At 44.6% G+C, this 25,278-nt stretch overlaps 1 protein-coding gene across 2 annotated transcripts in view; it reads right to left on the bottom strand.

Annotated features, from left to right (window-relative positions):
* FSTL4 (follistatin like 4) overlaps positions 1–24,863 on the bottom strand; it is a 231,798-nt gene extending 206,935 nt beyond the window's left edge. Inside the window, exons 1-3 of one of the 2 annotated variants that reach the window (XM_054842215.1) lie at positions 24,583–24,863; positions 19,515–19,650; positions 5,975–6,008 (exon numbers count right to left, since the gene is read on the bottom strand). In XM_054842215.1, coding sequence (XP_054698190.1) covers positions 5,975–6,008; positions 19,515–19,650; positions 24,583–24,644 — 232 coding nt within the window. In that variant the 5' untranslated portion in view covers positions 24,645–24,863. The remainder of the gene's footprint in view (positions 1–5,974; positions 6,009–19,514; positions 19,651–24,582) is intronic. The other variant, XM_054842214.1, reaches the window with a different exon arrangement.
* Between the last annotated feature and the right edge of the window lie 415 nt (positions 24,864–25,278).

Consider the following 25,278-nt stretch of genomic DNA (forward strand, 5'->3'; position numbering starts at 1 on the left):
CAGCACTCTGCATTGGGGATACCTATTTATGAAGTATGGTAGAATGGAATACATTTATGTATTATTTTGCATCTCCCTGTAAATCCTCAAAGTCTCATATAGTTTTCTGGCTTATCTCCATCTTCTCCCTCTCCCCACCCAGGGAACTGAAGTCTGGCCACTTCCTAATCTTGTCTGCAAGCTCCTTCCTCCAACTTGCTGCTGGTAACAGCTGCCTGGTTTCCTGCTGCTCAAGAAGTTTTTGCTTCAACTCCTTTGTGTCCATCAATCCGCTGCTCTAGCAAAGCCACATAGCATATTTACTTACTAAACATTCGTGCCCATTCTGCCATGAACAGAATTTATTCCTCCTCCTGCCCCAAAGTGCTTAACTGCAGAAACTGATGGATCAATTTACAAGAGCCTGCGAAACCTTTCTGCTTCCAGCAACGCAGGAGCCAGGCATGCGATGGGTTTCCTATATCTGCTGGCAAAGCTGGGCTAAACCACTGCAGCGTTCACATTTTTAGAAGTAATCCATCTGAATGAACAAACAGTCATTTGGAAGCCAAACGTGAGCACCAGAACCAGCACTGTTTGGTTTAGAAAACTGCTCAGAAACTCCCTGGCTGAGCTGCAATTCACTGCTCCGTGTTTGCAGCTCCTTGCCCAGAGTCCCATACACGTGTGTGCAATACCAACAGCTACACTAAGACCATCGAGGAGTACCCATATTACTGTTTAATTTACTACTGCGCCTAACACTGGCTAATGAGTTATTCGGCGTTCTTCCCCCTCCACATGGTTTTACTCCCTCTGTTAACTCTTGTCACTTAGAGCCACAAAATACGTCCAGTCGTAATTAAACATCACTGCTGATCAATAAGTGGGAGTGAACAATTTTGTCCCTTCTCCCCTCAATTTGGTTAGCCTGACTCTAAAATAAAATCCAAGCTAAAAAATACCTTTGGCAGCTCCTTGAAAATATTTTAACCTTCATTATTTCTACCTAATCCTCTGCCAACATTGCAAAACTAGGTATCCCCACTGCATCGTGTAGTTGAAGAATAATGTTCAAGTGGGAGGAGGTACAAAAAAATGCTGAGGGACTGCAGTTTCTCAAATTTAGAAAAGCAGGAGCTAAACATCAGGTTAATATTCTGAGCCAGTCCAATATCCTTCCCCAGGTAACAGATTGCCATTCACTGACAACATATGCCCTGAAAAGCCAGAGATACTAAAAATTTCTATGAAAACAAAGCAGCTGAGATGGACAGAGACATGAACCTTTACTTTCAGTAAAGTCTCAGTAATTGTTAAAATCAGTATAAACATGGAAATTATTCCTACCTGTGATCCCACAAACCAGGTATTTTTGGTGTATAACCCATCCTCTGAACTTGAGGCATATCCTGAAGATAAAGCCAGCGTGTTTCTGAACATGCCAACTCTATGTCTATAGCATATACCTACATATATACATATCTGGTATAGTGTCATCTAATCTGGATGTCACTGGGATAGCCAAAGATCCTGGGAGTCAAGCTGCTTCTAAAGAGCAATACAGCCACAGCTACTGATTTTGGGGGAGTTTTGACCAGGTCATAAGAAACAAAACCCAATTTCTTGGACTCTAGCAATAGGAAAAGAACAACAGGATGGGAAATTAATGGGTGATTTACTACAAAAATAATTACAGCAGATCACTTCATTGTGTTCATGAAGGGTTTGAGAGAAACTTGCCATTCCTGCCAAGTTTTGAGAGCCTTTTATCTTCCATGGATAGGTAGAAATTTGAAATGTGCAAGAAGAAAGGATGAAGTGAATAGAATTTCTAAAGGGCATTACTGTTTTATAACCATGAGTCAGTTTTTCATCTAGGGCATAAGAATTGATGTCAAGTGGCAAGTAATGAAATATTTCTTAAGCTGTTGGCTGGATCCTCCACCACTGTTAATTGATGCAGCCCCAGAGATTTTCAATAAAACTACGGCAATTGGGAAAGCTCAGGGTGTGCTCTATTCTATCGCTCCTCGCTGTGATGAGGAAACACGCTGAGGATTGTGTATCCTTAATATATATAAATACAAAGAGGGCATCCACAATATAGAGCTTATGAATACAGAGAGGTTTCAGCCTTTAAATTCAAAACAGACAGTTAAAGTTCATATCTTTATGGTAGTGTGATGTCATCTGACTGAGTAAATCTGGAGTTGCATCTCATTTAATAAGATTATATGGACAAACAGAGTGGAAGCAATCTGCTTGAACATTTCTTGGCTGAATGGTTTCAAAAGCATCTTTTGACACTAATTTGTTGAATGGATGATTGCGAGCAACAAAAACAAATTAAAAGTTTTAAGTGCTTGGGCTAGATCCTCAGCTAGTAAAAAAGCAAAGGTGGCCCATTAAATTCCACACAGCTTTGCTGATTTGTATCTGCTGAAGATCTGGCTCTTTATGCTTAATGTGACTATACATACACTCAGGCATAGAGTTTTACTCAGCAGAAAATTTATTCCAGTACTAAGCATCCTTTAGCACCACACCACCAACAGGAGCAGGAGCATTTGTCAGCTCCAGAAGTTGCAGAATTAGTTCTTGCGTTCTTGCAACTGAACTAGTTGGGGAAGCCACTGGAGGTCCTGTTCTGCTAGACATGGGCATGTCATGGATGTGAATGTATCTGGCTTTTACATACATAAATTGTGTGGTCTAATTTACAGCAACAGGTAAGTATCACACATTCACCTACACTCATCACAGAGTGAAGACTCACCAATCTTTAAAATTAAGCCCTGCCACTGTCAAGCCACATGCTTACAGGTGCTCCCTTGGTCCAGTGCTTCTTCCAATTTACCATAAACCCTTTAGTCACCCAATTTTCTGCTGCATGCTATTCTCTATCCTTTTCACTAAATGCCTGTCACATCCACCTGATCTGCACAATCTGCTGCTTTTCCCAGCTCCCTACTCCTGTTTTGCTCTTCTCATCTGTTCTCCTGCTCTGTTTCACTGTCCTGGGCAGCTGATGTAAACGTGCAGGTTTGTTAACTTTTTTTGCCTCAGCTTCCCTTTCCTGTGCACTAAGAGCAGGTAGTGCCTAGGAACCAGCAGCAATGCTAACACCTGAAACCATATATAAACATATGGGGTGAATAACGGAAAAGTATTTAGATGGAAATGGGAAAAAAGAGAAGACTGGATAACTGAAAGAAGGTCTGCCTGCTGCTCTAACCTGCCCCCTGATTCTCGTTTAAGAGCAATACAAAGAGATGGTATTCTTGTTTACCACATGCTGGGTTTTCTTGAGTTTGTGGGGTTTTGTTTGGGTTTGTTGTTTGGTTTCGGTGTGGTTTTTTTTTTTAAGCTAACACCACAAACTCCTGGCACCTCACACCATATTCTGTTTGCCATTACATGAGCCCAATGCAGATGGAAACGGCAGTGGGTCATACGTGTGACCCACTGAGAGCAAACTTTCAACTTAATGAGCTTCAACTGAATTAAGGAAAATATTCTTGCAGCTTCTAATCAACTACCGGAATTAGGGTTTTTTTGGGTTAAAAAATCATTTTTAGTCAAAAAGGGTAATATTTGAACACCAGTTAGGCATCCCAGGAACAAAATGAATCCGCAGCCATTTCCATTTAAATTCGGAAGGAAATCAGTCTTCATACATCACGGAAGATGGCTGCCAGCTGCAGTCAGGGAAGCATCTCCCCTCCGTACCACAGCAATTAAAAGATCATGTAATTATAGTTGATCCAGCGCCCACGGAAGTCAAAGGAAAGCCATTCATCGACTATAATGGCTTTTGGAGCAGCTTCAAAATTTCTCCAGCGTATGTAGTCCTGACACTCTGGAAGCCAAAATCCTCCCAGTTTAACTACACTCATCCACAGCTAAAAAGAAAGAATGTGTTTTCACATCTCCTTCTTTCATCTAATATAAACACAACCCAGCACAACTGACCATCAACTGTCTATTAAATGGACTATTTGTTGAAGGAAATAAGTATGGCACTTTAGCATTTACCCGTGGACCATTTGACAACAATCAAGGCTTTGTTTCCTTTGAAAGAAAAGTGTCTGCTTTCAATCTAAAGGACTCAAACCTTTTGTCCAAAAAAAAAAAAAGAAAAAGAAAAATGCTGAAAAGTGTAAGCCAGGATTGCCCCTCCTTTCACCAAAAGCTCTTTTTTAATTATCCCGGCTCATCCATGAGCATGGGATAGTAAAAGCAGGCTCAGAGCAAGTTTGCTGCAGCTCTCATCTAATTTCCTCAGGTAAAAAACATTATCCAAAAAAATTACTATTTGGGGGAAGAAAAGGCCTGAATCTTAAAATCAGATCATACTATATCACAAAATTTATACTAACAAGCATTTGGACCCTCCTGTTATTTTTTTTCCTAGCACTGAGTGGTATCTGCTCTGCGCACATTTTCATACTGAACAGGTTTCTGAAGGAGGCTTTTGTTGAATTATTTTATAGGCACTATTAAGGACTAACTCCAGAGAGGAAGATATTTAATCATTACTGAAAACCCCCAGGTAGCTCTGCAAATCCACAGGCTTTTGTGACCGAGATGTATTTACCATGTTTGTTAGCATTTTCTTGACTTCTGAGGAGTCTGCAGCTCTTCAGACATACTTGATTATTCACAGACTGCGTTGCTGGGCATAAGCCAAATTTATCTATAGACCTTAACTCCCCAACTTCCATCCCCTTCTCTCCACTCCATCCCTGAATCTAAGCAGCCTTCTAACAGAGAAGTTAACTATATTGTATCTAAGTTCTTGTAGGTGTTTACTTTCTTTCACTGGGAAGTAAACTTTGGAGATCCAAATTCTATCTGAAAAAGGACTAGAGGTAGTTCCACAAAATTTTATTCGTGAGGTCCATTTTCAGAAGACTGGATTCAGTCTCCATGTCTATGATGAATCGCACCACAAATGTTACAACTAGAGCATGACCGGAAGGTCTCCACATCCAGGACGCCAAGATGATCTTCTGCATCTCAAAGCAACCCTGAACCATCCAAGAGCCCTCCTCAGTCTGAGATCAAGGGAAGTCCAATAAAACTGGATTTCTTCAAAGAGTGGTAGAAGTTTGACCAAACACACACATATGCTAGAAGCCTGAGCTAAACAGATTTCACCTTTACCAACGGCCATATAGTTAATTTATTCAAGACTCTCTGCTGCCTCAGACTCACAGAAAGAAAACACACACACAAAAAAACCAAAAGGAGATTATTTTCCCAGATGACAAGTTACCCTTGGACCTGACCTTTTTCATTTATGCAGTACAACAGTAGTAGTTACAACTTCTTCCCAATATACAGGATGCCTGAAGCAATTAAAGAAGCTACTGGAACAAAACAGGGGAATGCATTAATCTGTTGAAGAAGAGGAGTGCCACCCGCTTCACATCATACCGAGACAGATGAGGCAAGCAACTGCCTGATCCAGAAAACATCGGCTAAACAAAATCAACATTAACAATGACCAGAATGAGCTCTTTGATGGCTGATTCTCACCCAGCTGCTGGGAACCTTCAAAGAGCCACTCACAGCAGCAGCCAATTAGTTACCAACACAGAAGAGTTAACAGGAGCAGGATTTAACACTGCTGCACCTTTGGGTGGATTTCCAGTGTGCTGATGCATGGAAAGCCTTGTCTGGACCTTTTTCTCCCTGAAATACGCCACTGTCAGAGTTTAGATCCTCTGCCAGCACCCAACAAACCTTGACTTCCATCCCCAATACAACCATGCAGTTCTATGCTGAAACAGCAACTTTTCATTGAAAAAAAATCTCTACAGTTTGCAACACTAAGAACTGTCAGGCAAGTGCTAGGAGGCACTCTCTTTGAAATCCCACAGCAGTCCACTCTTTCCAGTGTATAAACTCATGTTTGTTTTAAAAAGTTACTGCAAGAATACTCAACACCAACACACACATTGAAAGAAAACTGTATTTTTTTTCCTACCTTTTCTTCTTGTATCTTCAAACCTTCTGGAGTCCTAGAAGGAAAAAGAGAATTTTTTGTGGTTTGTTTGTTTTTTTTAAATACAAGAATTGTTCAAAGGCAGCATGAACAGAAACCCCTAAAAACATTAGTCATTGTCCCAGAGAAGCATCTATGAAGCTCTACACAATAACTGAGCAGTAGTTACAAGCATACATTTCAGTTTGTCCACAGATATTTAATGGATCAATATATCACCTAAAATGATTCATCATTCCATGATAAGTTACATGGTAGAGCACAATATCTTCCTTTAAAATGGATTTTTTTTCCCCCTCTATTGATGTTAAGAGAAAGCAGCTAGGAGAGTTATTACTACTAGACCAAGGATTTAGCATCGAGGAGGGAGGAGCCGTTACAGATATTTTTAGCAGAGACTTGTTCAAGTAACTGAATAATCTCAAAGCAACCGGACTACTCATGCTCAGAGCTGAGGGCTCATTTCAATCTTTGCACACCTACATCATTCGCCCTATTTCTTGAAAGGCATCGCTACCATCTCTAATAAACTTCTTTCCAAAAGACACGGCATGAAGTCTCAAAGGGTATTGCATTCCCAGACAGCACTATCTACTTATACTAATGGTGAGACTCCAGACGAACAAATATTTAATTCCAAGCAGTAACATTATTTATGGGTTAATTACAAATGCTTATAATCTCCATCATTGCAGTTACTTCTTGCAACCAGTATGAAGAATAGTGCAATCACAAAGGACTGGAGAAGACCATCTTGCCCAGAGGCACATTGAGCTGGAGAACGCCCACTGAGGGATGATGCAGGATTAACCCCTGCAAACTCCAGTGCAAACTCAACCCTGGCAGGCCCACCAGCACCATCAGACCCCAGCACCGTCTCCACCGTGGTACGCCCCACGGCACAGACACAGGGAAGAGGAGCGAGCGGTCCAGTCTCCTGCCAAAACCTCGTATGGTTTTTACTCTTGTGGATGTGTCTTTTTTAACCTCATTTCATTCCCTTAGCACTCACTGTTCTCAGGCGTTTGTTTATTGGAGTGAAATAACAAAAAGGTTTCTTTCTTTCCTCCTTTTGATAGGGAAATAACACACAGCCTCCACAGACATCTGCACTTTCTGGCCCACCTGATGCTTATTATAGTTTTATTTGTACTTTTTCATTTTTTTTAAAAAAATAAAGTACCTCCCTGCAGATCACATTTAGATGAAGGGAAGTAAAGTATAGTGCTACGCATCTAATGAAATATATCCACAGTCCCCTTCTGCCCTGCCACAGGGTAATTGAAAATATGGAAAGCTGCCACTGGAGCACACAATAAAAAATAGAGAGCTTTTCAAAGTGAAACAGAAGACACATAAACAAAAGAAAAAAAATCAGCTTATGGAAGTAACAACCATACCTGCCCAGCTAACTCCTGAAGGACTTACATCCCTCACCTGAGTACATCAGACAGCATCAGGTAATGCAGAATGAGGTGGTTTATTCCAGGGTGTAATATTATACACAGCACATGCTACAGTGCCATAGCTATCCACGTACCGCCTACAGAAATGCTCCTTTGCCTCCTGCCCCTCTCTCAGGACCCCAGGGAGGACCCAGCTCCAGAGAGGGGCTCCTCCAGCCCAGGGCACCCCACCTCATCACACATTTCCTGGCCCAGCTCTGCTCAAACACAGTGACAACTTATACTTTGTCCATCGTCACCAGTTGTGTAGGCAGGAGATGCTGCTTCTCTCCTACAAGTGACCAGCAAGCTGTTTTTCTCAAAAACAAAGCTTTCACCAAAACTGAGAAGGATCAGAACAGCAGAAACAGTCGCCTCGATGCCCAAGTCAACTGAGGGAGGTAAACAAAAAAATGGGTATTTGCTTATAAAAATATTATTATTCCCCGTAGGATGCTACCTCAGTGATCTTGAGAAATATGTAAAATGGCATTCAGGATTAGTACAGACTTCAAAGCATTTATCCTCTTTAGGCAGCAAAGCTCTCAGCTGCGTAGACTGTTATACTCCAGGGACCTCTCAGAGCTTTTCAAAATATTAGTTTGAGAGGTGGGGCACAGGATAAAAAAATTCAGATACAGCCTGCTATCATTAAGCCTGTGTACATGTAATATATGCAAAAGGGAAGAGTACTTTTAAAGTTCCCCTGGAGTCCCTCGCTTTAACAAGCTGTTTGAATTCTCTGCAGTTCAAAAGCTTAGAAACACTAAAACTAATTACAACTATTACATTGATCAAAAGAAAAAAGACAATCGCACTCTATAAAAAAAAAATCAAGTGTCAGTTCCTTCATATTAAATACCCTTTTGGTATTTCCATGAAAAGAACTGCATAGACATCGTGAAAAACAAAGGATGGTCTTCAAAGTTTCCCCTCTTTTACTCTGTTCCCCTTCTAATTATAATCTCTAATGAATGTAAACTACCCCAAAAAAACAGATGCAGGATTCAGAGGAAAAGCTTGTTAGAAACGCAATGGGAGAACGTGAGGTCAGGCTGCAAGTCATCACTGCTCATTACCTGGGCAAGTATCAGCACTTGGTATGTCCCTCAAAACGTCCCCTTCCATGGAAGAAAGGCCAATGGCATTGAGAACTCTCAACATTTCAGATAAATGGGAAAAATACCTGGCAGCCACTGCAGGGCTTAAAGAGCAGCCACAAAAAGGCTCCAGGTAGCGACCCAACTGTGGTTTCCATCCCTCTAGTAAAGTGAAACTATGGCACGGACTCTCATTCTTAGTTTGGTTCAGCTAAATCATTTCTCTCATGTAGCACAGAAAAGAAGAAACGATGCTAATTTTTCTCCTTGAGGGCATGTTGAACATAAGACCTTTCTATTAGTGACCTAATACACCGCTAAGACATTACCAGCAAGAATGGCCACGGGCACAGCACCGTGGTGCACGCTGTGACTTGGGCAATCTCTTCACAAAAAGGAGCAGTCACCCTTTCTTTGAAGTGCAAGATACTGCTCTCAAAAAAAATCACACAGAGGTTTTAATAGTGTTACTAGTAGAGAACCAAACTATTTTGATAAAAATGACACTAAAGTTCTTGGATGCATTGCCCGAGGAAGAATACTTTTCTGCAGAAGCCATAAAGCAGATGGTTATAAATGAGACTTATTTCATGGACACCATTTAATGACTGCAAATTCCTTTAACTAAAAATCTAATTTTATCAGAGCATAAATCATATGCTTTGAAGGGAAAAATTTGTTTCAGATTTCTCATTCCTTCTATAAAGCTTCTTCATGAATTCCATTTTAAATAGCATGTCATTAATGCAATACAACAGTTTTATTTGTCAAGGTTCACTTCTAGCACCTATTTTCCTCCTTTTTAATGTTAGTTAATTCAATGCAGAATAAAAGGTCCCTCTGTTCTGTATCTCAAGTGCCTAATCATTGTTATGTGGAAATCAATGGAGTATGTTTGCTCTGATATTGCTTTTCACCAGATATGTCGCTACTGGAAAAAACCCGCATCTCCAAAAGACTAACCAACCCGGTGTCAGCACATGGGAGCTGATATAGTGTCATCAAGTACAATTACTAATCCTACCTGGATTAGGAGGGACAAAAATAAAAGCAAAAATCAGAACTAGAGTTCGGCACCCGCTGTCACACGGCTCCACTCCTCCGTAGCTGCCGTGCGTTGCACATCAAACACCTGCGTGAAGCTCACGCGATTTAACAACTGTTTTGCACAAAGCCCTTTTCTGCTCTTACAAAAAGGGAACGCCAGTCTTTCAGAAGACAGCATCTGGATGTCCTGCCAAGACATAATAGCCGGTTTGTGTTATAGGCTCCTGATTAATGCTGAATCATGGCCCCATGGATGAGCAGAGCACTTCTGGAATGAAGAATCAGACCTCGTTCAGAACAAACACGGGGTGGGGGGAACTTCATTGTGCAGAGTTAAAATACAACTACACAGAGGGAATGCACAACACAGCACCCTGCTTGGGAGCCCGCGTGCTGCAAATGGATTTACCGACAGTCCTTACTGACAGATCCAAGCAGCAAAACCACTTTCAGGTTGTTTGGTATCAGTGTAAATAAAACCTTTAAACACCTCTGTATAAGAACAGATCTACATTTGTCCTACATACCCAGAGAGACCAGTTGTGCGCTATACAAGGCTCTCTTCTTCCTGTACATCCCTGCTGCAGGGAGCGTGGGCTACGTGAGCTTCTGCTCATCTGCTGCTGCTGCAGCAGGAGACCCCTCATGTCCTGACCCCACTGGAAGAGGGGGGCATCCATCCCACAGCACCTTCCAAGCTCAGGCTCCCACTTTCACCAAAACACTTTACAGTCAAAGGTCTTCTCTCTCTCCAACACTGTATTTTACTTCTGTCTCCACTGAATTCTTGGGTGGGTTTGCACTCTTGGATAAGGGAAGATTTGGCTTCAACTCTCCCGTGGCTGAACAAACTCAGGTTTGCTGGACGGCCGCACGCAGCATCTGTGCGTACCTTTGAGGTGCTGCTTTTCAATGTCTTCAGTAAGTGAAGCCCAGGAAACGTAGAAGAACCACCACTACACTAAGAATACCAATTTCTCTGTTAGCATCACTTCAGATTAGCTTTATTACAACAATGCTAATCAGCAATTAATCATTTTTCATGTTAGAGCTGCACTCCAGTAAACGGGGCAGGGGGGTGGGCAAGGAAGGACCACATGCTTGTTCCTCTCAGATTTATAACTACAGGCAAGACCAATGCACTGAAGGGCTAATTTCTGATTTGGAAAATAACCATCTATGAAACCCAAGAAATTGCTGTGCCAAACTGTGGCGACTTGTTCATCATGCAGAAATCAAATTCCCACACCTCAAGGGCAGTCTCTATTAATAACATCCACATATCCTCTCCAGCCAAGGAATGAGCAGAGCAGAACAGCCATGTGGATGCTCTAACTACACTAAATTATTATTGCAGCATGAGCAAGGGGAGGTCATTCAGAAACAAAGCTAATCCAGGACTGTCTGCAGGAAGCACAGCTTCAAAGCTCGAAAACACTCGTGGGACTGGGGACAAGATGCAAACACGCTAACAAGCTGCTCTTGAAGTTCTCAACTCCAGAAAATATTGCCTGTCTAAAGGCTGGACTTTAACCACCCACAGCCAGTTAAAAACAATCGTTAGGTATCTAGACTTTATAACTGCTTGATGCATGTATAAAAATCACATCAGTAGAAGATGCTGTGCATGATTAAAAGCAATCTGTTAACTTGGATCCTACAACTGCGGACCAGCCATTAAGGTGTAGAGTATAACAGACACCCTTAGCAGCCTTCTACATAAAAATATGCCAACCCAACACTAAAATTGCCCATGGCTTGACAACAGTCCCAGCCACACATGCTTTGTCATACACTAGGTGGGATGTATTTGTGCCAGGTGCTCCTGCCCGCAGGGCACTTGGACAACCCCAGCGCTGCCCCGTGGGGCTGCGGACCAGGCACAGCAAGAGATGGAGCATGGGACAAGGCTCCCTGCCCTAAAATACTGCTGAAATGCATGCAGAGCCTAGCACGGTTATAAATTACAGTAGCTACATAGTACTTTATATTTGGTTTGTAATGACATGCAATGCACACAGACAATGTACCAACCAGGAGGGAGAGAGGACTGTTTCCTGATTTTTCTGTAACAGTTGTTCTTCCTTTTGTCCCTGCACATCCACATGTGGCCACATGCAATTTCCTGCATTCTAATTTGAAGAGAAAAGTGAGCACGCTTTGCAAGGTTAGTAATTAAACAGTCACAATTAGGCTTGAAATCAGGAAAGACAGGTTCCTGTCTGTTATTTCTCCCTAGTTTTCCTTTGACTAAAACCAGAGGACGAGTGTTTATAATCCAGACATGCAGAGGCACATCACAAGCAGGAATCACCGAGTAGTAGCTCAATGTAGTATTTTAAGGTGCAAATCTTCATAGTACAGTGTCTCTTTGTAGTCCTCCCTCCCAACTTCCTCCGCTTGCAGACCAGTATTTACAGAGACTCATACATGGCTGTACATTTCCCATCCTCTTTTTGTCAGCAGCCTCTGATCCCACAAATCCGATGTTTACCATGTGCCACCAAGTTGGGTACCAGCCGCCCTCAAGTGCAGCCATCCACAGGATAACCCTGCAGGGCTTTCAGTCTCCTGCCCTTTAATACTGATGTAGATTTAGTCAAAAGGAGTCCCTTTTTCATGACCATAAGCAAAGGTTAACATAGGGAACTTTGCCAAAAGCCAATTAATGTAGCAGATGGAAGAGATGCAGAAGAACAGGTAACACATTTCAGATCTGCAAGTTCCCTGTACTGCTGGACCGTAGCAACCCTCTTACCAGATACTTTGTGGAGGAGACTGCAGTGCTTGTGCAAGGGGATAAATCAAATTCAGCACATGCAGCTGGGCTCACGCTGGGTCTGTCACTTAAATTAGATGTTACCTCTGCACACACCAAGTCTCCAGGGACCTGCTCTCAGGATCAGCCTAACTGCTGTACAGTTTCTAAATATACAGCCCTGACTCATTTAGCAAATTAATAAAGAAGTGGCTGTTCCTATTAATAGATTATCATCCCAGGGATTTTCCCCCCCCCCTTCAGAGCATGCTTTTCCTTATCTCAAGTGAGGGGTCAAGAAAATTACACTGACATCCAGCACAGGGCTAGATGAGGCACTCTGCATACGGATTGTAGCATTTGCAGTGGTTATGACTAATACACAGCTTAGTTGGACAATCAGGATTTTCTGTTTACAACCACGAACACAGTTTATTTTCAAAAAAGATGCTAATGAGGCAGAGAACATCCACTTTATTTTTTTTGAGCCAGGCACGAGGAAAAAATAAATCATGCACTACTGTTTAGAGAAAAAGCCTGCTATCAGTACAGACGCTGGCAATTTAGATTTGTCCTGTCTGGTATAAACATTGAGAGAAGCTCTGATGTCTCACATCACACAGCATCATCTGCTCACCCATACGGTAGCTAATTGAGATAATTGCTGCATCTCTGATTTTACTCACTACTATTTCTGGACTTCAGATGAGAAACCCAGGTATAGCTCCATAAATTTCCACATTGTCATAGGGAAGCTCACGGGATGCCTGTTTTAGAAACCCCAAATCTGCAGATGTACCCTTCCTAATCTAAAAAACAGAGGATTCCCCTGCTTGATGGTAGAAAGCACTTTAGGTAGAACTGTCTTCCTTTAAAAACTACTGCTAGAGCTTTTTTTTTTTTTGGAAGGGAGAATATGCTACTTTTGGAAAACAATTAGTCAATATTTAGTCTTTCAAGGTTAAGTAGCATCTGAACAGAACATCAGCATAACCCTCTGCCACTTCACAGCCAAGTTAAAATTGCCTTAGATTTTTTATTTGCAAGATGTTTCACTGGTCTTATTCTCTGCTTCAGGAATATACCAGCATTTCCCCACCTAGGTATAATTTTTCACAGTTGCTCAACTGTGACACAAGAAAAACTTCCTGGAATTTGATTTCTGGGGTCAGTTTGTGCCACCGCTCAGCACAGAGCTGGGCACCCCAAGCCCACAGTCCCTCCGCTCCCTGGGGGACCGCATCCAAGCACTAGGTACCTTCAGCTACAGCACCGAAATTCAAGGTCATTAGTATCCAAGGCACCACTTAAGCTGCAGGGAGGGCACCCCTGCAGCAGCTGGTGGTCCTGGCTAGCTGGAAGGTGACAACCCACAGCAGGCTGGGTAGCGCAGGACTGCCAAGAGGTATAACACACTGCATCTTACCAGAAATTTAAAAAAAAAACAAAGGAAGTGGGACTGTGGTTCTGTAAGGGACTGCATACACGAGGGTTTCATCTCTTAAGTCGTGCTATAGATGCATCCTGACAATCCCTGACACTCTCACTATTGAACCATAACCATTTATGTAAACTAAAATTCTTCAAATTTTATGCTGTTATTCAAGGATACCGTACCTGCCTTGTTCCCAGTAACCCAACATTCAAATTTCCTAGGGCTTCAAGCATAACAGCATCTCATGAGATATAGCATTTACTAACCCCCTGGGTACTGTCCCATAAGATACAGCATTTATTAAACCCTCGGGGTACATGGGAGGGGGTAGGCGGGGTTTAGGGATGCAGAGGAAAGACCCCAACACGCGTATCCAACTACTATGAAAATGTTCCACAGCACCTCGAACTGCAGATAACCAGCACTCGGAGCAAAAGCTTCTCATCTCCACAGGGCTGATATAGTAGTTAAGATTTGGAATGGTCTACAAACAGCAATTACAGCTTGTTAGAGATACCACAAGTGCAGGTAACAAGGAGTGAATTATCAGTACGTATCAAAGTGATACAAAAATAAATTTAAGTGTCATCCTCCTTTACCTTCATTAATGTTTAAAACAGTAGCAGGCTGTAGCCCAGTATAGATTCTAATTCAAATTTGATTCTTTCCTTTCTTTTTTCAAACTGACTTACAAGCAGGAAGAGCACACACACAGCAGAGAATACATTACTAATAATAATTCTTAAAATAATACCAGGATATTAGATCTTCAACTGCATATAAAACTGATACACTGTGCCTGTCTTATTCCAAGCTCATGCTTTGAAATTACACCTCTATTTGAATTATAAGCAAAAGCTTTTACCAAAAGCCTTTGCAGTTTTGTACCTTACTTCCCAAAGCACTCCTTTCGTAGTCAGATTAGGAAATACAACTTTGCTGGGGGAAGGAGCACAAAATCATCCCCATGGCTCCCTTGCTGCTTGGAATAACCAACTGTGGTCTTCAGCTGCAGCAGCAAGTGAAACAACATTTAAGAATCTGAAGGTAATTAGAAGTTTCAGCAGTAATTGATACCCTTGGACAAGTGCAGTTGAGGCTATGAGTGGACTCCAGAGGGATGCTTTATCCTGTGCAGGATGGCACTGAAGGGCTGGTACGACCCAGTGCTTGCAGTCATGGCGAAGGTTACGGTGACATTTACTACTCGGAGATTGTAAGCAGTTCAGGTGCCATGCAAGTAATAACTAATGCACAAGTCAAACCATGGATATCCTTCCAAATGCCAGTAAGAGTTACAGTACTTAAAGAAATGAGCATGTTTGCTACATTCATCAGCATACAAAGAAGTGTTGGTATAACTACACATGATACTTTGAGGTTGGTGATATAATTTAAGGCATAAGCCAGGTGAGGTAACAAACATAACGGGTAAAAATTATCAAGGAACTGAAATAACATTGGCACAGCTGGTCTAGTTTCCCCTTGAACTGGGCTGTCACAGACCAAATTAGATATACCACTGCACACCAACTGCGTCTTGCTCCTTACGGGGAACAGACAGTTAAGGTGCATCAGTGAGGTGTGAACATCTTGCAGCACGGAGAGGGGAAAAGCAAACAGGGGAAAAGCAAACGTGCCAGTGCTTGGATCTGCAACAGCCACTGGTACTTGGGTGAGCACTCGGAGCATCACTTGGGAGCTCCATGCTGGAGGAGCCTCTCCAGGGACACAGCTCTCCTCTCTGCCAGAGCAGGGGATGCTGTGCACGTGCCTCGTCAGACTCCAATAGGAGGGTGGGTGGCAAAAATAGAGCATGGCATGAAAGCCAAGTGAAAGCAATTAAGTATTTCTACAAAACCACAGAGCAGTTCTGGTTGTGTAGCCTGCCAGCCTGTGCTGTAACCGCTCAGGAGCTATCAGTGACATCCAAACATTTCCATTAACAATTCAGCACAAACCAACTATACACATACCAACACAGGATTATTCTCCACTTTCACACTACCCAGCTAGGACAATGTTGTTCAGGCTACCTGCCAGCAGTACCCCAGAAAACATAATACAGAATTTCATTTGAGACACAACACTACGCCAACTTGTTTGAGGAGCTCCCTGCAGCAGATGGGAGCCCTGCTCCTGGAAGAGCCGATGAAGACCTACAGCGCTGCTCTGCTGCACCATGGGCTGAGGAGATGAGCAATGTGCCCCAAGAACCATGGCAAAACCAGCTTGGCTTCAGCATATACAGAGAAGCAGCCCCTCACACACAGGGAACAGGAGAAGGAAAACTAGCTGTCACATTTCAACATTTAATGAGATGCTTTTGTAAAATACCCCAGTAGGTTGAAAAACCGGCCTGAGCTACTAGTGTCGATTATCTCGTAGACACTGAGTGGAGTAGTACTACTGGCTTTCCATCAGAATCTCCTGGCCAAGTTCTCCTTCAGATCTGAACTCCAGGGTTATTTCGGATCCAGGTTCTTTGTCTCTCCTGCTATGCTCCTGCTGGAACCTCCCTTCAGCCACGGCTGGTGGCAATGACTTGCAGAGGTACCTTTTTGAGAACTCCTTTCAAGAAAGGAGAGGTGACCCCAGCTCACACCACCTGGTGCTTCATGGGCAACTCTGAGCCCTTCTAAGCCAGCACAGAGCTGTCCAGGAGATGTGGTCACCTCTAGAACATCCACCTTTAGCATGGAATCAGTCTTGCTGAAGGCAGAAGCAAAACCTGTCCAAAAATATCACCCCAGAGCAGTGAGCTCTCTATATTTAGGTATTTTGGCACATACTCCACTCAGTAGGAGTTAGTCCCATGATGGTCCAACCCTGAGAAGCTGCACCTCTTACTTCCACAGAAGTTCATGTGCAGCAACCAAAAGCTTCAAGAGCTTTCCAGCACCCTCTGGAACCAGCCTATGAGAAGTTTCGCAATGTAAAAGTGACAGCAGTATCCTCCAAAATTAATATGGACCAGGCAAGTTGCAGCTTTTCTGTTAAATACTAACATTGCCCTTTTTTTAACTAGGTTTTCTATTTCAGTTCATTCTGCACCCATGGAATTTCAGCCTGCATGTGCATGTTTATTACTGTTCTCATCAGGACTAAAAATATTTCAGAAAACAGACCTCTTCAGTAGCAGCCATGAATTTGAGAGGTGGAAGGCTCAGCATCAGGAAAACATACACCACTGCTGTGTTAGAGAGTTCATTCCTCACGCAGAAGGGCTGTATATTGTAGTCTACGGCCTCAAGACTTATTTTTCCTTTATAAATGCAAAGCACAACTGCAATAATTCTACCACAGACCATGAAGAAATCAATTTAGAAATCTGAACATAAATTAAGCAATGTTTTTGATTCAGTAAACTTGTTCCTATGTAGATCAGAACAAGTATTAGTGAAGGTCAGTGACCCATACCCAACTATTTGCTTTGATGAAATTCACAGGAATTTTAGATCAGAGCACACTTCAAATTATTTGACCTGTAAATTAACCCTTTACATATTTTTAAGTGATTTTAGCGAATTGCTAGGAGCTTTTCTAGTTGTGATTCAATGTTTCAAATGTGTGTTAATGGAATTACATATTAATCAAACCACAAATTTGGTAACTAAAACACTTCTCGTGAATAAGGAGCTCCAAACTGAGCAAAGCCCAATATCACTAGAAAAGGATTTCAGGTAATTTTTAATATTCAAAAGGTATTATGGCTAAACTATTTTCTGAAAGAAAATAAACACCTTTTGAGAGAAAACTCTTATCTCAACTTCACTGACCTACCACCTGAAAGCTATGTTCAGGGCTTCCAGATTCCTCTCGTGTTTCATGCCACACTGTTTAAACACTCTTTCTTGTGAAAAAAGCTTTCTGTACAGTTAATTTTTAAAAAAATCTGCATTATAACTTATGTCCCTTGAAGCTACTTTAACTGCATTCTTTGTACATTAAAAATATTAATATTCACACCTGTTAAATTCTAGGCAAATCTGAACAAATACATTCCTAGCTTAGATCCCTTCACCTCAAGCAAGATCAAGTAATTTGTACAAGAACATCATGGGTTTTAGAGGAAGATCAAATGAATTAATCTCTTTCAAGTAGTATAATAGTGCTACAATTTATGTTAAAGTAAATCATTTGAGTAATGAATTTAATTTCTCAGAGTAACTTTTTAAAAAAATCAAAACTAATACACATTAGTGAAGAATGAGATTTTTTTAAAATGCAAAGGCATGCAAAATATTTAAGTTTTAATAGAAAAGCAAAAGTGATCTGAGACAATACAGGAACATGTTTAACAGCGTGCCAGTGTACTACTACCTGAGTCTACACAGTACAAAACAACAGTGGCAGTGTGGAGAAGAGCTGCTTTTCTTCACTTTTACAGAACAGAGGATGGATACTTCAAGGAAAACGTACAGCTGAGACAGAACTTAGAACTGCAGAACCTCCAGCTCCACTGAAACGATTTTTGAGTCCTGCTAAGCAACAAAAAGCATCTTTTTAATTGGCTTAAACTGCTTTATTGAAATAATGCACACAACTGTGGGTATTTGTAGATGGGATGTGACTGGGAGAAATGGGATTCTCAAACTAGAACAGAATCCTGAGGCTTAAACAGATCCAATTGCAGCATGAATCCATCAAGGGCTCGTCCTTAGCCTGGCACTGACTCGCGTCTCTGCCGGTACATAAGTGTTCTAGGCAGCAGCGGTTAAAAAATACCAAAGTCTCTTTTCCCTTGCCTCCCCCGCCATCTCCCACTTTGAGCACTTATTTAGCAAACCTATGGTAATCAGGAACTAATTAAATAACTAAAATTGTTTCAGCATTCATCATTTTCTTTGCACAAAAAGTCCCATTTCTAGATTTATTCTCATGCCTCAAACATGCGAAAATCTGAGCCTACCCACATCTGTGCAGCAAGCCCACTCTGGTCCAGAAAGGCACCGTCCCTGCTGGGACAGCCTGCGCTGAACACCTGCCAGAACAGGGACCTGCTTACTGCCCATCACCACCACGGAAGCCAATGCTGTCACCTTCAGCACAGACAACAGGTCCGGCTGCTTCTCCACTCCCACAAGCCCAGGGATTGAACGCTGAAGAGCGCCTTACTATCCTGCATCAATGCACGAGGAGTCCCACCTCCCCATCGAACCAGGCATTGGGGTCCTCTCCAGCTGGATCAGGATCACCATCCCTCACCATGGCCACCGTGCTCCCTTGGTCCCTGTCTGATTACTTTGTGCTTCACAGGGGTTTGACATCAGAACATCAGGAGGGAAACGCTCCGGGCAGTAACTTTGCTGGTTCTCTCAGAACCTCTTATGGCTCAGGTTTCCTTTTTTTAAGCAGCAAAAGGACTTTTTTCAGGTTTCAGCTGAAGGTGCAGTGACCCAAATGAAGAGCCAGGACAAAGTTTGCTTATTAAATGTAGTTTCACTGGTCCCAGCAGCCCTGGGACAGAGCATACCATAAAGTCTTTGGGGCAAAGGCAGCACCTCCACAATGGCCAGCTGCACAATTTCAGTCCCAGAAGGGTGTCAGTATGCTCAAGAAGTGTAAGAGCTTCTGCCTCACTGTTTCTTCACTGACCTCCTCAGCAGGTGTTTAATATAAATAGACATGGATAAGCCCTCGCTTGTTTTCTGCTTTTACAGTATGGAGAGCCTGAACACAGCACAAAAATAGAAACACAAGAGTTGTGGCTGCAGCAGCAGCCGGTGTACAGTACCTCTTGACGCAACCTCCCCGCATCCGAATACAGCCTTCTGCTCCTGTCCGCATCCATCCATCCCCTCGTGACTGACGGGAAAACCCCAAGCAATACGAGAGATAACCAAAAGCTTCTTGATTTCATCATTTCACGTCTGTTGAAAACAAGAGAACAGTCGTAAAACATCATCTCACAACAAAACCCAGCTCAGATTCAAAAGCACGGCAGAAGCTTCAGCTGACAGTGCTGATCCACGCGCGGTCAGTGGCGATGGAGCTTTGCAGACTCCCGCGGCAAAACACCGATTTTCCTGTTTTGCACCCATCAGTGTATTGGCAATGAACTCCCACACTGCAGCAGTTTTGTGAAACATTTACCCCAAAACTACCCTCCACAGGACACGCTGTTCCCAGCCTGTTCCCACACAGCTCATGCAGATCCAGAGCCCTGGGATTCCTAAATCTTAACTACTGCAGCCAAGAGCAAACCACATCAAAACATGAGATTATGGTACTGCAGAAACCAACGGGTGGCTTTATCCCATCTCCAGACAACCTGGCAGCACAGGGTCACTCATCATCAGGGACGTGCACTTGTACCCTCAGCAGATCTTCAGGAAAGCCCCAGACACCCACACTCACTTCTGTGACCACTGGAGGCTTCCAGCAACATGACAGAAAACATCATTATTCCCCTCAGAATCAGAGGATGATGCTGCCTTGAGCGGACACAGCCACTGCCACCCCCTTAGGCTACAACCAGGTTTGTGGGGCCAGCCAGCTGACACCCAAAGTGCAGGAACACTCATTCTTCCCCCAGATGCAGGCACCTCATGGGCCCAGATGGTCACCAAACACACTAAAACTTGCAAGGCCTGAAACAAATTCTGCGCTGAAAAAGGCTGATGTGTTTCTCCAAGCACAACGTACGTGAGTCCTGCCTGGGGCTGTGATTCCTCCACTCCTTTGCCTCTGCCCCAGAGAGACGCTTCCAACCCCTCCCAGACCCATCCTACAACAGCAGCACCATCCCCTGGCAGTGCCCCACCACAGCCCCGCGCCGGCTGCAGGACACCGGGAAGATGCAAGCGAGGATTTTTCTACCTTTCTACCACAACAGCATTCACTTTGAGCAGAAGCTCTTGCCTTCTGTGTTTGTTTTATTTTTTAACGAATTTGGAAGTAAATCCAGTGCAGTTACTCCAAGGGCTGTCAGATGGAACCCCCATGTGTTGCATATGCGCATAGCCGCGCACCGGTGCCCTGGGAGCTCAGCCAGAAAAGCCCTGTACTTCGTCCAAACTTTTTTGGGAACAGAACACCGGATTGTGTCGTTACTTTTCACATTAAAAATACCAAAGGTGTCTTCAGGCCCGGTACCATTTCCATGGCAGCTGAGGGAAGTGCTGACCTTTCACGGCAGCTGCAGAGGATGCTAACGCAGACCCATAACGAAGCATAATGACCACTTAACGAGGCAAGCGATGGCATTTCTATAGCATGCAAGTGACAGGCTGCTGCTTGGTTTGAGCAATATACATTAACAAGGCGAGTTACCTGCTAATGGCAAAATTAAGCCTAGCTGAATTAAGTCACCATGACATACCATGTCTTGACAGGACTCATTTTAGTGTTTTCATGCCACGTACTTGCTGCAGGGTATATCGCGCCTTGGCGCATCACTATTAATTTTGGAGCCGTGACCATTTACACCAGCACTGACTTGGGCTGAGCTATTTCACCTGCCCGAAGACAGCCCGTCAATGGGGCAAGCACAGCCCGTGGCTGCGCGCCCATGCGGTTCAGGCATTGCTTGTTCTCTGCACTAATGTAAACACCCTGAATTGAGAGCACTCAGGATGAAATCAAAATTTATTAGGCTTTCTAAATTCCAATTAGAAACCTCAGACGTAATGTTACTGGGGCTACAAATAAATGTTTAATAAACCAAAGTCACTATATCAATAAGCAACAAGTACATTGTTACATTATGAATTGCTCTTGCACAGCAATACTGTTTCTCACAGGTTTTTTATAGAGGTATTTTGTATGCTCAGTTGATACCATCACAGCAAATACAACTATTTCACTTTGCAGTTCTAGAGACCTCTGACTCATATGCTGCTTGAAATTACAATCCTAGAGCAAAACAGGCAACTAGCTAGTTTGATGTATATTTAGTAAATAACTGCTAGGAAGCATGATGGTGTTTGGATTACGATGCCTGTAACAGTGATGAAACTGAAAAGGCAGCCTCCACCTGCTAGAAACTCTGGTTGTTTTATAAATGGAATTTGTAGAGCATCTTTCTCCAGTCAGTTTAGAAATTACTTATTTTTATTGCATACTGACTGACAGTACACTAATTGCTCTCACTCGTAATAAGAGGAGGACACACTAATACACATTATATATCTGAATAGCCCAAAGCAAGCAACAAATATGCACCATAAATAACAAGTGAGGGTTAACTCTGAAATCATACAGCATTTTCATGTCACCTGGCATCCTAAACCATTGCTCAGCATCACCTTACCCTGAGCTACGCGGAAGGCTCCTTGCAGAATCTGGTCTGCAGCTGCATCATGCAATACAGCTACCGGATTGCAGTCTAAAGTTCCCTGAAGTCAACAGAAAAAAAAATTCGAATTGATTGAATAGATCTGGACTACCTGCGTCAACTCAGACAAGTTTTACTACCAATTTCCTTTCCTCACTTGAATGAGCAACAGATTTGCACGATATGAGCCTGAATGGACACCGCTGCCCAGATAAATCAAATCAAAGCTTGCATCAAACAAGCAGTTATACTCAAAAGAAAAAATAATAGGTGAACAACATTTGTGGCTTAACACTAGAAGTCTCTCAAGAGCTGGGGGGTGGAGGTGGGAGTCTATCACACACCTGGTCTTAGCAAGACAGTCTTTAATCTACTATGTAATGCAGAAATTAGTAATTGTAATGCAGACACTAGAGGTAAACCAAACCGTTCTAAAGCAAGCAAAGACGAGCATCACATCCATTTGCAGCATTGCCTTTGGTTTCAGTGAATTACTTCCAAAGCAATTTTGGCTCTTATGTTAAAGAAGATACTATGCAAAGCCTAAAAGTTTACCTTAAAGGTTGCGGTTTCTTCCTCTGAACTAGAACAGCATCACAGCCTTCCTTACAGCTGGCATTGCTGCACCAAGAAACACCACCACAAGCACAGCAGTGCCACACTACGCACCGTTGTTTGAAGAAGCTCAGACACGATGGCTCGCTTGTGCGTGCAGTGCCCAGCCTGGCCGGATCGTGCACCGTGGCCGAGCCCTGCAAGCGCTGCTGTAACCCTGGCAATAGCAGAACACCAACCCATCCCGAGCTCGGGTGGGTTCCTGCAGACACCAACGCACAGGGAGAGTCTCAACTCGCAAGAAAATTGGTACAACGCCTCTGAACGAAGAGGAATAACAGCGAGCAGAGGCAAGCCAAAGATACAAGCACAGGTTTTAGAGCTGCTCAAGCAAAAAGGGTCACCTTGAAAAAGGAAGCAGACTAATCACACCAGCCATTTGAGTGGAGAACACCACAAATTGTTTAAAGTACTTCTGTGACATGCAGTATGAGCAGCTGAACAGCTAGATTGCTGCAGAGATCCCACAACTTTTTCCTCCGCAACTTTAAGAATTCAATTATGGAGCTTTAAGAATTCAATTATGGTAACTGTAATAAGATCAAAGAATTTGCCAAAAACAGTTACTGGTTTTGTTTTCCAGGCTACTTAAACTGCAGCTTATTTTTTTAAGTATTGAGAAATTAATAGTTCACAATAGCTTTTAATAATCTCCAACAAGCTTCACATTAGAAAGAAAGAGGTTGAACTTAATTACCTGAAGTTACGACTGTTGCTATGGCAAAAGGAAAGCATTTAGACCAAACCATTACCTCTGTACAAATTGGCTCTGTTAACACCAGATAAGAATCTGGTCATCAGTTCCTCTGCCATCAACTGCTCCAATTGCTTCAGCCTTATCTAAACAGCATTTCTATGGCCTGCAAAATAATTTTTATGTCCATAATTCCTTGTTGAGTGCTACAAAATTAAGCTACGAAATTAAGGAGAAAATCTGTTCCAAGATAACCTTTCAGCAAGGTACAATGAAGCCAAATAACAATTTCAGTCAGCTACCTGCAGTATCTTAGATAAATACCTAAAGTTTTGATGCGTTAAGAACTCATAGGAATCAGCTGTGATGTTTCAGTACAAACCAGACATTTCATTTGAGCAAAAGCACACGTAAGAATATTTCATTTGATCTCTAAATCCTCCAAGACACTTCAGCGTTTCCCAGAAAAAATTTGAGGAGCATCATCAGCCCAGCAGGGATGAAGGACCACCAAGAAGTTCCTAAACCTCACATAAAAGGTGCTTAACCTCTGTTTTCCAGACAGCCTCCGTGACTCTCCGGTACATCTCAATCACAGGTTTGCTCTGAGGTGACGCTCGGAGAAGCCCCGTACCATCGCCCTCCAGCTGGGCACCCAGCGCCAACCCCACCGGAGAGCCACTGCCTTCCGCCACGCAGAAGCGTTTTAGACAAGTCGGGAAGGGAGCCCAGGATCTCTTATAAATAAAAAAATCATCACTCCCGCTGCCGCCTGCAAACTCAACCCGCCGGCCGCGCACGGAGACACGGGAGGCTGAAGGTCACCCGGGGGGCTCCCGCCCCGCTGCGCTACCTCCGCCCCGCGGGCAGCGCCCGGGCCCCGCGGCAGGCAGCGGGCCCCGACGGGGCGCTCCGCGGGGACCAACGGCCGCCGGCGCCACCCAGGGGCCGCGGGGGGAAACGCCGGCCCCACTCGCGACCGCGGCGGGACACGCCGCCCGGCCCCGCGCCCCACCGACGGCGGCGGCGGCTTCGCAGCCTCGACACGGGGGAACCGCGGTCCCCGCGCCGCGTCCGAGGGGAGGGAGCCGCGTCCGCCCCACGGGCGGCAATCCCCCCTCTTGCTCCCCACGCTCCGGAACGCGGCGTGGGGAGGGGGCGACACCCCCCCGAGCCCGTCCCACCCCGCCGGCTCCCAGCCCCGCTGCGGGCGCCCACCTGTTACCTCGCCCAGCCCGGGGCCGCGGAGCGGGCGGACGGGGGTCCGCGGGTAGCGGCATCCGGAGGTGCCCAGCCCCGAGCGCGCCCCGCGGAGGGGACGGCGGAGAGAAGCGGCGCGGCTCCCGCGGGCTCTCCCCTCAGCGCGGGCGGGGATGACAGCGCTCCGCCGGGCGCGCAGAGACGCGGGGCAGCGCGGGAACCCCGCGGTACGGGGCGGACGGTACCGAGTACCCCGGGGCGGGCAGCCGCTGCGGAGCGCTCCCCCGCGGCACTCACCTGGGGAGGGGAGCGGGGCGGCGGAGGCCGGAGGCGGCTCAGGCCGGGGGCGGCTCAGGCTGGGACGGGAGCGGCGGCGGCCGAGTACGCGGCGCGTGCCGGGCCGGCCCTATTTCTGCTCTCTGGGCCGGAGCCGCCTGACGTCACCGCCGCATTTGCATATTCCACCCAATCGCCGGCACCTGTGCGGGGACGGCGGGACCGCCCCCTCGGGGCACGCGGCGGGGGGGGAGGGGGGGCCGTCGGGGCGGTCCGGGGCGGGGAGCGGGGAGCGGGGGGGGGGGCGGCAGCGGGGACCCCCCTGGCAGCACAGAGAGGGGCTGCGAGAGGGGCCGGGGGGGCTCTCGGGGCGTCCCTGCGCGGGTGCCGGAAGCACGGGGCCGTTGGTGGGCCAAAACGGCGGGGGGACGCCCGTGG

Source organism: Grus americana, chromosome 14 (assembly GCF_028858705.1).
Source record: "Grus americana isolate bGruAme1 chromosome 14, bGruAme1.mat, whole genome shotgun sequence".
In the NCBI taxonomy this organism is placed as follows: Eukaryota; Metazoa; Chordata; class Aves; order Gruiformes; family Gruidae; genus Grus; species Grus americana.